Here is a 14,243-nt window from a genome sequence, read left to right as displayed (position 1 = left end):
TGCTTTGCCACATGGTGAACCATAAAAGCACATGGACTATCCCATGACTAGATAAGACAGAGCTTGTTCAAGGTAATCAGACAGTCATGAACCCAGAAAGATGTGTGAGCAGCACTTCCCTTGAGAATAGTCAGTTCCTGAGAAAGCTTTTTGCTTCTTTGTATCCCTTAGGGTACCAAGAGCTTCATAGGACAGTCTCAGGTCACCTTAAACTGCCAGCTCTCTTCGCCATACTATCTCCGAATTACTTCACCACCTTTCATCCTTCTGGCTGGAACAATGGTGCATATATACTGCCAAGAAACCTTATCTAATTAGAGGTGGGAGGATGTAAAGGACCTCTGGGCAATGGGAAAGAGAATAAATAGTGAATAAGCCTCTTCTACTTCTTACAGTAATTCTGGCTGATGGATGAGGTAGGAAATCCTGAGTGGGTTGCATCTGATGTGGTTTGGGTTTTTTTGGGGTTTTTTTTCTGAAGATAAGGCACTTCCTCTGCCTTGCTGCCTGTCTGGCTTTCTGCAGCAAAGAGTCAAAGGAACAAGGGTAGAATGTAATTGCTTAAAGATACAAGAAAGCCCCTCCCAGCAGCACATGCTTTCTTGATCCTCTGTAGGTGATACTACTCTGCTGTCCTAAGTTTGCCTGTACAGATACATATAAAATCTTCAAGATTATGATGAAGAGCTTTTGTTCCCTACTATCAAAGGGACATTTGGATACCATCTCTTATGGAATGATACCTGGCTCTAAATTGGCTGCCTTCTAATTGGCATGACTAGGATGTCTGGCATCTCATCAGGGAGAACTGCCTGACGAGTAAGGGTGCTTGATGCCTTCGTTAGAGCGTCTGCCTTATGGAAAACATAATACCAGCCTCCAGAGAGATCACTGCAGGACTGGGAACCCTGTTGTCCCAGGAAATGCACAGTGAAATTACAGCAGGATGAATCCTAAGTTCATGAGGATGACAGAGAAATGGAAGCACAGGTAGCAATAAGACCATTATATGTAGTGCAGTAAATAGAGCCAGGGCATAGCATTCATTTTGTCAGTGTGGATTGTGTGGCTGAAGCAGAGAAGGAATAACCTTGATATTTACATAAAGCTCCCATGGTGTGACAGGGAAAATGGAACAAAACACAAAGGGGGATTTGGAGTTACAGCACCGAAGATGTACATCACTAGCAGTATCAAGGCAGAAGCCAGGTTCCCAGTATCATCAAAAAGTGTGGGTGGATTGAAAAGGACCTTCAGGATAAAGACATTGAAGTTTTTGAGCTCCAAGACATTACAGACTGTGAAGGAAGGTAAAGAGGTGGTGGAAGAGTATGCATGTGGGGGCATATCTGCAGCTGTACAGCCAGAGAGCTGCTCCTCAGCTCTGAGGAACAGGGGACATCACCTTCAGTCGTGGCAGCTCATCCACGTGCCGCAGGAGCGCTGTGGGAGCTGATGAAGCACAGCACTTGGTTTTACTGGGCAATGCACTAGTAAGTCCTGCCCAAATTGCCCACCACCTGAAAAGGTGCAGATGCCTGCAGATGGGCTTAAGGGTATGGCTGCAAGCAAAGGAGGAAATGTGATGCATTAGCAGACATCACATCGTTTCAGCTATGTGGCTTTACTTACGAAGATCCCAATGAGGTTTGTCCTAAGACAGAGAGAAGATGGGCTAGCAGACTTTGACTGGACTGCCTTGGAGAGCTGTGGAAGTTAAGGGGACTGACTAACGTGTACAGAAAACCATTCCAGGTGAAGTGGCGTAGTCCTTCCATGTCATGGTGCTAACAGTGTTCCATCATATTTGAAGGAGATTTGACTAAACTAGGACAATTCCTACAAAAGAAAGAGTGATCTAGAGAATATGATTAATCAGAAAAGTTTAAAAAGTAGGGAAAATGTGGTCTAAGTCTTCAAATGCATAACAGGCTGTTGCAAGGAGACTATGAGTAATCTGCTCATGTCCATAGTGTGTAGGAGAAGTAGTTATGGATTTAAATTAGAGCAAGGAAGATTTTACTTACCCAATAGGCAAAAAAAAAAAAAAAAACCAAAAAAAAAAAAAAAAAAAAAAAAAAAAAAAAAAAAAAAGAGAGAGAGAGAGAGAAAAAGAGCTGTGACATTGAATAGGTTGCCTAGGGAGACTCTGAGTCCTGTCCTGTTTCTGGAGAGTTAGATATATATTTGTGAGCAAACAGTTTCTATGAAACTGATCTTTCAGCTGATCTTGCCTTGCAGTTGAAGGATAGACTACAAGACATATTGAGATCTCTCCCAGCCTTATTCTTTATCATCCTGTAAAATGAGATAAAAATGAAGCAAGGAGAGCCAGTTGAAGCCTGATTGAAAAAAAAAAAAAAAAAAAGACAGTGATTGGAAAAAGATGAGAGGAACAGCTGTTGTCATGCAAAAATGGGGGTTAGGTGGAATGCAGAGAATTGGTGTAACATGCTGTAAAAGAGGGAGGGAAGCTTCTTCAGTGTTCAGGGACCATGTTTTGTTTGTGCTGCTGGACTTCTGAGTTGTTTCTTCCAGAGGTTTTCCTGAAAGATTGCATGAGGTGAACGTGAAGAGAAATGCAGGCACCAGCTGGCAAAACATCTTGCTTTGGTGTTAAAGGGTTTTTCTCTTTTTCATTTTTTAGCTGACATAGGCTTTACAATGTTTTCTTGTTCAAATAACTACTCTTTCTCTCTGGTGAGGTATAAAAATGACTTGAGAAAATCCCTGAGCAAAGCAAGTTTGTGGGCTTTCATAATATGCCTGTGTTGGCAGACTCCAGCTCTTGGGAGTGCATCATCCCTTTTATCTTCCATGCCTTCATGAAGCATCTCAATTGTGCCTTCAGAAGCATTTTCCTGCTTTCCTGATCAGGGCCATATTCTGCCAAACTAGACCATAGTGCTCCAGGAATGTGTCTGACAGCTGCACAGGGTCCTGTGGCTGGCTACACTGTCAGCAGAGCAGCTGAGCTCCCAAGGGACCCTAGGGCAGTAATCCTTTCTGGCAGGGTCTGCCTCCTCCCAGGCCCCTGAACAGGATGCTGACTAAGTAATAAACTTTTCCAAAGAGCAGGATCACACGTGATTTGAGGATGAGAAGCTTAACTTCTGCTTTGCAAGAATGCTCTTGCAAATTTTGATACATCAGTGACCAGAACTGGCTGGGAAAGGTGAAATCAATCTTCTTGGGTCTGAGGTTGTTAGTCCTGTTCTTGTTCCTCATTTTTATTACACAGAAGCTCTACCATTTGTTGGGAAACTCAATTTTGTGTTCAGTATTAGTCAAAATGGAGAACCAGGGGGATGGAGCCAATGGAGCTGCTGAGACTCTTCTCTTGACTGAGTTCTGTTCAGTGAATAGACAGGATTTCCCTTCTCAGAATATTTGAATATTTCTCTTTCCCACAACCCTGGATTTCTCTTTCCCATAACCCTGGATTCTACATGTCCTTGGGTAGCAGTGGTGAGGTCAGCAGGGTAGTAGTTTTGACTTTCATCTCCAGAAATTGTCTTTTTTCCTTTATTGTCACTCAAGTCTCATTTCTGGTAGAGCACAATGGAAGTTACTGGCCCCAGTGAAGACCATGGTCAGCATCAGCAGGGATAAGTCAATGTAAACCTCACATCAAAAGACCAGAAAGTCACTCTGTGGTTTTAGCAGTACTTCTGTGTGCTCAGTCACCACAGACTGCTGTGCGCAGGCACCCATGACTGAATCTGCACCTGCAGACTACACAGAGCTGAGGTGGGGGGCTGCTCCTAAAGGGGTGTAAGAAAAGCAGGAAACAACTAAGGCACAGGCTGCTGCTGCATGGGGGGAAGCTGCTCCTAAAGGAGCAGAAGGAAGGCAGGAACCAGACTAAGGCGTGGCTGCTGCTGTGTGAACATCAGAAGAGTGGGAGCTGAGGGATGCCAGAGTGGGGAAAAGTTTGCCTTTGCAACACCACAGTCCCTCTGTGTCTACATTTGAATTGTCTGCTGCTTGTCTCTAAAATACTGTGGAAGAGGGAGCAGAAGGGGCAGACCTTGGGAAATGGGTAGAGTACAGAAGTTTGATTCATATTTCTGCATCTCCCTCATGTGAGAGCAGTGACACTGTGACTCCAGCTGAAGAAAGATGCAAAGCATTTCTCACTAGTAGAATAATAACTTAAACCTGTGAGCACGGGAAAATTGCTCTCTGGAGACCAAACTAAACAGAATTCCTATTTATCCAGGCTGGTTTCATATCCTGGGACCAATCAGTCTATTGAGAAAGTATGAGCTGAAGCTAATTACAACTTTGTTTCCTCTAACCAGACATAAATAATCTGTCAACAGAGAAAAGTGTGCCTTCCCCCATGGCTGCCAGCGACTCTGGAAGAGATCCTGACACTCCTACAGAACCAGCCTGGATTTCCATTGCAAGGCAAAAGCAGAGGGGCATGCATCAGGAGAAGGAACTCAGCAGAGAAAAACTTGTGGCTCCAGATAATAAGTCAAATACAGAGAAACAGAATAAAGGAAATGAACAAACAGAGGTACTTGCAGTACAAATTTGTGATGCTTTTGTATCACCTCCTATAGTATTCTTTGGATCTACTGCTATGTTACCAGTCATGTCATAGTCATTATAGATACTTAATGAGTGTAACTGTAACTAAAAAAGACACTGCTCTGATAAATGTGTTACAGATTCAAAGTTCTCTGATTGTTCAGAGAACTGGTTTTGTGTCCAAGAAATCCTGGAACTCTGTGAAATGTGTAAAATTTCTTGGCATACCTACCAGATCCAACATGTGTATTGCATGCTGAAATATCCAAAAGGAAGTGCTAAATTGTAGTCTTTGATCCTCCTCAATGCAGAGGAAATATGTTCTCTTTTAACTATCCTTCTAAGCATAGCCTTTCATTGAACCTCTTATATCTCCTGACTGAGTTAACACCGAATGAACAGCTTGGTCCTAGAAGCTCCTTGGTAACAATTTTTAGAGCCCTGAGAAGTGAAGTAGGATAAAAATAACTTTTGAATTTGTAGAGAGTGCTAATATATAAATTCTGGCTCCCTGTATATGGATGGAGCCCATGTGGTGCCATGGAATATGGGCTGACACTGCCTCTTCAGAGATCCCATGCAAAACAAGGTGATTCCTGTAGCTAATGAGCTTCCCAGATGACACAGCTGTGCCTGTGGAAGTGCTTGGCATGGATCCAGAGCACTCACCTGCTGCCTGTTTTGTGTCCTGCACAAAGAAGAACCCTGCTCTGATGCAGGAGCATGTGTGTCCTATACCAGTATGGCATTCCCAGTGCAAATTACCTACATTCTTGCTTCAGGCAGGCACTTCTAGCATCTCAGGCAGGTGTATTATATCCTGGAATAAGAGATGGTTTCTAGATGATGAAAAACAGCAGTGGTTAGATTAACAAGAAATAATACCTAATAAGATGTCTAGGCCAATTTCTGAACTGCAGTAATGCCCAACATGATCCCAAAATACAGTTCCTATGTCAGAACAGGAAACTCCAGATTTTAGTTGGCAATGATCCCTGAAATTCATGCCATGCATTTTATTTCCCTGTAGCAGCTAGCAGAGAAACATGCCAAGATGCTTCTGACTGCAGCATGTGTGGCTTGGTGCCACTGTACTACTCCCACTTTCTCCCACATGGCACCAGGCACTATCACTTCAGGGTAGTTTTTGATACTGGCAAGTAAATCTGTTGGAGGACATGTTTGACTTCTTTTTTATGAAAAATCCATTTATCATCAACTGTCCAAAAATACAGTGTCCTAGCCCACAAAATTTGGGAGATGGAGGGAGAACATGAGAGAATGAGGCTGTTTCCAAATCCTGTGTATGCTTGTAGAGATGTGCAAAGGACTTGGAATACATTTTGCAGTGAAGACTAGAATTATCTACTCATACCATTATGAAAAGTTTTAATTAGTAAAATTGAGTATCATGGATGTTATATGAAAACACTGTAACTTTCTGAACAGGCGTCAGCTTAAGGAAGAGGATGGGGACCAATGTCTCCTGAACTGTGGCAGGCTCCCCATCCACTACTTTGCTTGTGTTCTTCCAAACTGAACTCATTGTCCCTGAATTACTTGGATTTTATCCTTCTCTGTGCTTAGGGGCCAGTGAAACAACAATGGAATAAACCTTCACACTTGGCACCTAAAAGCACTTCTGAAGAGCAGGGGAAAGACTCGAAGTCTGCAGAGAAGCCCCTGTTGAGAACCAATTCATTGTCACATTATGTCCCTGGTAAGAAACAAAATTCTTAAAATATAGGTTGTTACATCTCAACCTTGTCAGAAGAAGTCCTGCTTGAGTGTGCTGCAAAAGGAGTAGGGGTAGATCATAATCTCTTCCTCAGCCCCACATCAGCCAGGGCAAAGAATTTTCTCAGCACACATCTGGAGTTTTATTTGGTGTTTTATTTATTTATTATTTTATTTGAGGTTTAATTTATTTATGTTCTTTTGACCAGTTTGATTACAAACAAGAGTAAAAAGGGGTAGCCAAGAACTTATGTTAAAGAAATGCGAATCAAGAACTTCAGGCCCTTTCACAGGACAGAGGCCAAATGCACTATCCCAGTGTAAAATGTAAACAAAAATATTTACAATAGCATTCAATTTAAATGTGGCTTCCTCAGCCAGCTGAGGAATGGTGTGATCACAAACTGTCTGACCGTCAGTCCTCCCACAATGAGTTTGTTTTAAATCTATTTGGTAAATTAAAATTGGAAAGAAGGTCAGAAGTTTTGAAGTAATAAAATTCCTGTGAGCTGAGGGCTGAGTAAAGGAGGAATTGACACTTGAATACTTTAGCTAATGAAAAGACTCTCACTTCTTTGGCGTGGGTGTTAACATAGGGCACAACAAGGAATCCAGGTCATCATGTTGAGTTTTGGTAAATTGAGGGATCAAAATATATTAGTGATGAGAAAAACATTATGTTATTTAGAGCACAGAATGGTAATTTTCTCAAGAACTTATTGCATAAGAAACTTCCATGTGAAATGTAAAGATTTTCTACCACAGGGCAAAGCATGAGAAGTATTTAATAAAGAGGGTGTTTAGTTGCTCAGCAGGTAAGTGTAAAATGTCCATGTGCTTTATTCCCAGTATCTCCATCGCCTGCACTGGTGGATAAGGAGGAAATAAGCCACTTGAGGAAAGCCAGTAATGCTGCTCCCAGTCAGCCAGCATGGATGGAGCTGGCCAAAAAGAAGTCTCAAGCTTGGAGTGATATGCCACAGATTATAAAATAGAGAGATGCAAACACTTTTTGCATAAATAAGTGAACTACTTAACTGAACTCCTACAGACCAGCTAATCACAGTGAAGAATCTCTTGATACAGAGGGTTTTATTATACAGCTGTGGAGAAAGTGTGCAATAGGTGCAGTCAAAAAGTTTACCTTCAATTTTGTAGCAATCAGAATTGCAATGTCAATGGATTACTTAAATTGTGCTAAGGACATACTTACACTTTGGAAAATAAAACTTTTGCCTTATGTATTTCCTGCATTTTCTGCTTTTACTTATGATTGTATCCAAACAGGATCTTTGCTAAACTTTGCTGAACTTCTGTTATTGCTGGAAAATTCTATTTGTTATGGTTTTCTCTGTTTACAGTTATAAATTGTGCACTTACATCCTGATTCTCTTGATGTGTTTCACTGGAATCACATGACACACTTTCTGCCAAAGCTGTTAGGCCCATGGAGGTATTCCTGAATAGCTGCTAGTGAATACTCCATTAAAATGTGTTGCTTGAACTTCAGGTTTGCCTAGCTAAGCCAGTTGTACAGTTTCTGGGGTTAGGTTGCATTTCAGGAGGCACAAATATGCACATTTATGTGTGACCATGAAAAAAATTCTCAGTTCTTTCTGTGAGCAACCTGAGTTGCACAGTGTTTTCGAGCAGGCAAGGAGTAAGGAAATGGAACTGCAGCTGGAAGCTCATCAGTGCATTCACAGTTGCTTTCCTACCTGGATTCATCTGTCTGCAACTAGCTTTCCTTCCTATGAAACCTTCCTCCCAGTCAGGAGGATAGTATTAGTAACAATGGTCAATATGAATTTAATTAACAATTAAGAACTGAAAATCATGGAGCTGAAGTTCAAACTGAAAGGCTGGGGAAAACTGTGAATTTCATCACAGTGCCAGCTTCACATATCATCCCCCACGTAATCTTAATTCCTCATTAAAAACCAGTAACATACAGATAGCATGTCTGTACTTATACCTCTGTATAACATCCTTGTGCTCATTGGCCTGAGTCTCCCCCACAGTTTGTGACTCCCACTCATTAAGTCTCCAAGGCTCTTCACTTGTTTAACAAGATTGACAAGATAAATCATTTACTGCTGATTGACTGAAACTACTCTGAACATATTTTAAGACTTCCCTATGAGTTAAAGAAGCAAAGGACAAACCCTGTGATGCCTCACTGCTAAGACACACATTTAATTTTGTGTATGCATGGGTGAAGTACTATCTTAGCACTGCAATCCCTAGGTTTATTTATGTTTATGTTAGTGGTTTTGTTTTTATTATCACATTACATTCTCTTTGGAAATATGTGGGGATACTTTAGGAAACACAGGATTTTATAGCACCTGTATTTTCAGTTTTGCAATCTTGTCTTCTCTACAGAGGCGGAAAGGAAAACCTGAGCCCCTCTCGGTATTGACAACTGCATTTAGTAATGAATAAAGAAATAGAGAGTTGAGCACGTGAATATTCAAGACGCTGTTAAAGGTTTTCAGTCAGGTTGTGTTTCATTGTTGAAAACAGGAGGAGGAAAAGCTAGTTTTGTGTTTGTCAGAGCCTGAGGACAGAGCAGTGAGCCTGCATTGCTGTCAGGGTCAGCCTGCATGGCTGCTGGGGTCCTGAATGGGCCCAGACCTGCTGCAGCCCATCACAGAACTGTCAGTAGCCCTGACCCAAACAGGGTTCTGCCAGCTGCCCCAGGGTTTCCTCCGTCCTACAGATGGCAAAAGACAGTGTGAGATACCTGCTGAAAGCACAAGTGGCAAGACAGCTCTCTGTCAAACAGATCCACATCAGAAATTGTAACTTAATTACAGGACATGCAGCCTTGGGCTCCATTGCCCAGAGGCTAATTGTGCAAAAAACTTTCACACTTCTCCCCCATGAGCAAGCATGCACAGTCCTTAATCTCAAGTGATATTTTTTCATTTTGATATTAATATTCTAGGACCCACACTGGAAATTGACACATTTTTGAGATACATTAAAACCATCTCAACTCCCTCTCTTTTCAAAACACTCTTTCTGAAATAAATAACTAATTAGCAAAAAATATAATTTTGAGATACGCTATTAGCTTTTGTAACAATCTTTAAAAAAACTCAGTTTCTCTAATTAACAAATATAATATATTAAAAAAGACCAAATTTGTACCCTCTAATTATTGCTGCCCCATGAAGAGGTTTTCAGGAAATGTAGTTAAAAGTCCATTATGTCTTCTTACAATTCCCTCCCTGTTTAAAACAATTAAAACTGCAAGAACCTTTGCAATCAGTAGTCTTTTTCATATTCTCCCACCACTGCAATGGCCTTGGCCTTTGTGCAAGAGAAGCCACTTGGCTACTTGAACCTTTGATACGACAGCCAGGGGAGTTTTTACTTTCTCATAGTGCTGTTCTGTCTCCAGATTTCTAAGACAAAGGGTCATGCAAGTAGGACTTGCTATAGGTGTCCTGCAGCAGGTAGGCAGAAAATAGTTTTAGAACACATGTGTTTTTCTTTGATGAAATGGCTCATTTGTGGAAAGAGAAAGATGCAAATAAAAATACAGTTCTCTCCTCTGTATGAACAGTGAGGTATGTTTCACACTCAATGCCACCAGAAAAGCCTTTCAGATCTGATCAGCTTTCCTGAGGACATCATTATACTTTTCCAGCTGAGAGGTAGTATGACTAACTCAGGCTGATCCATTTTTCTTAGGCAGCTGCAATATATATCATTGGAATATGATACCTAACAGGGAAATTAAATGTAAAAATTCACCTTTTGTTCATGACTCACGCACATAAACTAACAGAGTTGGAATTACAGGCAAAGCACAACAACAAAATGGACTTGAAAAATAGAAGTTTCCTCTTATAGAAGTGCTGCATGAGACATCTCTGGCTTTCTGTTTAATGAGCAAGGTGCCTTCCCAGTAGTGAAAGGCCTCACATAATGAAAATGAAATAATCTATCTCTCTGTCATCTACCTATCTTGTGTCTTTCAGCACAAAAGCCCTAAATTTGATGATTCATGTAGTTTACTAGTCGGATTACCCTAATTAGCTACCTCCCAATGTTTAGTAATTTTATGCAAAAAAAAAAAATGCACCTAAATGATTTTAAATGGACTGTGAAGTACAATTTTTAAGGCCAAAATATGCCATCAGTCTTTACTTTCATAAGGTGTTTTGCACTGTGCTGCCTTTGACAATAAAAACTGTTGCACTATTTTTTCAAGATGAAGAGGAACATAAAAATCATGTTTCCAGTGAAAAAATCCAGCAGCAGTGTAGCAAGCAGCTTGCTGTAATTTTGCAATGCTATTAATTCTGTCTTAGTCTCCAGGAAGACAATAAACTTGCCAAAATGTTTGCTTTGTATACATGATGAGCCCTTTGCTGTGGGTAACAAAGGTTTAATTATAGGATTTTGTGTTTGTGGTTAGAAGATAACTTTTGTATTGTTATAGAGTAAAAAAAAAACCAAACCAAAACAAAACTAAAACCAAACAAAAAAACTCAATGTGAACACTGGGCAGTGCTGTGTGTCTGTAAAAACCCCAGGGGGGAAGGTAACCCTGTGTGATCCTGCACAGTGGGGCTGCATGGGATTAACTCTTTTAGGAGAAGGCATTTCAGCTCCAGTGGGGCACAGATCTCACTCAGGCTCACATACTCCCAATGTTTGCCAAGATGCTCAACAAGTGACAAAAGCCATTGAGTTTTTGTAGCATGGGACCTTTTATTGTCCGACTTCACAAAATAAAAACCACGTACAGATTTTTAATGGATTATTACTCACAGAGAATTCACTTTGAAGCTGGGGACTGATGGGACATGTACTCACAGATCATTCAGATCTTGTTTTGGAGTATTCTTGCAGATTCTAAGTCTCTATGTATGCTGGCTGTATTCCCAGAAGAAAATCACTCTAGCTCACTTAAGGCAACTTAAATGGAGATCATTCTGGGAAATGCTGAACTATCTCCCTCTCCAGGATCCAAATCTCTCTCTTAAGAATTGTTAGGAATGCAGCTAAGAGCATATAAATATTACTGAAGCAAAGTGATTGAAGACAATTTTCCTTCCTTCCATCTCACTCACTATCACACTGAATGCTTTCACTGTTGATTTCTTTTTGCTTTGCTCATTTACCTATGCAAATAATGTGAAATGGTGTATTTTGCAGGTTCCTAATTCCACTGGAGCAGATTCAAGGTTGCTGAGCAAAGTACTATCTTAACTCATTGTAACCAGTAGTCTCCACTTTTTCCCAAATATGGCTTGGTTTCTCAAGTTTAGAATTGACATGTAAATTATTACCCTCCCTTTGAGAGTCAGTTCTTCCTGAGAAAGCTCTAATCAAAAAGAATAAAAAGAAAGAATTCTGTGTCACTGTCTACTAAAAAATGACACTTTGCACCAATGGGTCTTGCAACAATTACCAGCACTTGTGACCCATGCTGGCAGCTCTGAGACAAGGCAAACAGGCCATCCATGCTGCTTTTGGGCCAAGCAGACCCATCAGAGATGGTGACGAGGCAGAGGAATCTGGCAAGACCCTCCTATTGCCCACCATGATCTGTGCTGCTTTCCCCAGCCAGCAGTTGGTACCAAAACACACTGAGGTGAGGCCAACATTTACACATCTCTGGGGTCCCATTCCAGTTATGGGACTGTTTGTGCAGGTGGCAGTTCAAGGTGCTGTGAAGATTTCAACACTCTATCAGAAATGAGCAGTTGCTGAACTGCAGAGCCAAATTTGTCCCAAAGTCTGGCTCTGGTGATTGTGTCTCCCAAAGAAATCCTATGTCCATATTATTTTTATTCTTCCTGCCCCAAATTTAACAAGACTACCGAGTCATTGCCTCCATTGAAGAACCAAGGAGAACTGTCTGGAAAAAGCAAAGGGAAACAGCCAGAGTATGACAAGGGAAGAATTCAGTTAATTACCCTTCAGGAAACTAAAAGCCACCTTTCTCAGCAGAAATAACAGAGACTCCTGTTTAATAAGCTGTTGGCTCATCCTCTCTGCACTCAGCGCTGGAGATAATTTTGATGGGCAGGCTGCCTGCAGACAAGGCAGCAGAATAAGGTCCTGAGCCTGTCCAGGCAAAACAGACATCATCTTCCCCATCTAGCCACTCCTTATAATACAACTTGCCTTCTTTTAACTCCTTTGCCTCTTCCTGCAGCACTCACCTCAAGTACACAGTAGGGATTGCTTTTTGCTTCATGAAGCCTGTAGGTTAGCTTATGCCTTTATGTTAAACCACAACAGCGAGAGTCCCAAGTAAGACAAGTCATAGCACCAGTCACTCCCTGGCCCCCAACCTTGTGACACTGCAAAGCTTCTTCAGTAAATGCAGCTCCAGTGCTTACAGGATGTGCTCCAACACCTGATAGGCTGCCTGTGCTTTTGGACAGCACGGCAGTGTGTTGGGCACAGCCTGGCTACGGTGCTGCTACAATCTTGGAAGGAAGAAAAGCAATACAAAGTAAAGAAGTTGGAGCTAGAGGTAGCAGAGGGAACCTTTCCAACTCAGCTGAATTCTGACTGTTGGATTTCCTTGAGCTTCCTCCTCTATGATTTTCTGTTTGTTTTCCATACATACTGAATCAGCCCAGAAGAGCTGCCTGCACCCAAGAGTGTCTTATTTTTCTGATCCAGCTACTGAGCTTGGTCCAGCAGCAGAGTGCAGGGCACTTTTAATGGTGGATGGTGCTGTCAGATGCTCACCAGAGAGCCTTTGAATTGCCTTTTCATGCCCCAGCTTTCCTCATTAAAGTGAGAATATATTTTATCTTACCTTAGGGTTGTGGAAAACAGATTGGAGACACAGATTTTGATTTGTGACCTACTGCCCTAAAGCAGGATGGGAAGGAAGGTTTGTCTGAGGAAGAATGCAGCATTTGCTGTCAGAGCCTGTTTATGTGAGCCCAGGTGTTCATGTGGCGAAAGCAGAGGGGAAGTTTTGGCTGAGGAAGAATGCAGCATTTGCTGTCAGAGCCTGTTTATGTGAGCCCAAGTTTTCTTGTGGCAAAAGCAGAGGGTGGTTATTGCAGCAGATAGACTTGTGCTGGTTTCCCTGGTTGCTTTATCCTTTTGCACAAACACCCAAATTCACCTACCAAAGTCAGCCATCCCCTCACCACGTCCCGAGTGACAGGACCCCTGGCACCGAGCCACAAAACAGTAATGCTCAGACTGAGCCCTGCAAGTTACACCAACGGTATTGGAGCAGGAGAGATGGTTTCCTTGGCTGCTTTTATGTAATTGATAGACAAAAAGGGAGCCTCTTGACTATATGCATTTTGCAGAAATTGGCTTGAGTAATATAGAGTTCTTGTTAGCAAGTAACAGATGACTTTCAGAGAGGGCAGAAGGACACAAGCTTAATTTCTTGCATAATGTTATTGAAATACAACTGAAATATAAAGTTAAATTTAAAAGAGAGGATAAAAACCTCAATCTTACCCAAGTAAAATAACATAACCTTTTAAGTTTATGCTTCTCTTATATGCAAGCTCATAATTTCAAATTATTAAAATATTTGACTTTAGAGGTGAATGCTTGTTTCCACGACATAAGACATACTTCCTCTTAATTTAGTGGGCAATTTTCCCTTTAATTGAGAAACAATCTCTGTTCCTGAATTTTGCCTTCCTTTCAAACAACATAATACAATTTGGTGCTTTTACACTTGTGCAAAAGAAACTATTTTGATCAAACTGGAGTCCAGGAGGTGACACCAGGGTCTGCCTCTTCCTTTGCAGCCTGCAAATTTTACTTGCTTGAAAGAACCTCTGGATCTTGCCTTGTGCTGGGATATCCCGACACATCTGTCAACTTCAGTCTCTGACCATTAATTTTAGGAGAATGTTTGTACTTACACACCACAATGACTGAGATCCAAACTCGTCACTCTTCCCTATCATCAAGCAACGGTGCAGAAATGCTGCAGAAGAAACCCCTTTCTT

General features: G+C 41.4%; 1 protein-coding gene across 4 annotated transcripts in view; it reads left to right on the top strand.

Moving 5' to 3' along the window:
• Positions 1–7,657, top strand: part of CRACDL (CRACD like) — a 41,168-nt gene extending 33,511 nt beyond the window's left edge. For 2 of the 4 annotated variants that reach the window (XM_021546620.3, XM_031504052.2), the window contains exons 9-11: positions 4,305–4,525; positions 6,127–6,259; positions 7,126–7,657. In XM_021546620.3, the coding sequence (XP_021402295.1) occupies positions 4,305–4,525; positions 6,127–6,259; positions 7,126–7,271 (500 nt within the window). In that variant the 3' untranslated portion in view covers positions 7,272–7,657. The remainder of the gene's footprint in view (positions 1–4,304; positions 4,526–6,126; positions 6,260–7,125) is intronic. The other 2 variants (XM_021546617.3, XM_077781535.1) reach the window with 1 other exon arrangement.
• The last annotated feature ends 6,586 nt before the right edge of the window (positions 7,658–14,243 follow it).

This window comes from Lonchura striata, chromosome 2 (genome assembly GCF_046129695.1).
Source record: "Lonchura striata isolate bLonStr1 chromosome 2, bLonStr1.mat, whole genome shotgun sequence".
Lineage (NCBI taxonomy): Eukaryota > Metazoa > Chordata > Aves > Passeriformes > Estrildidae > Lonchura > Lonchura striata.
Note: the sequence above shows the minus strand (reverse complement) of the source record. Positions and strands in the feature narration are given on the sequence as shown.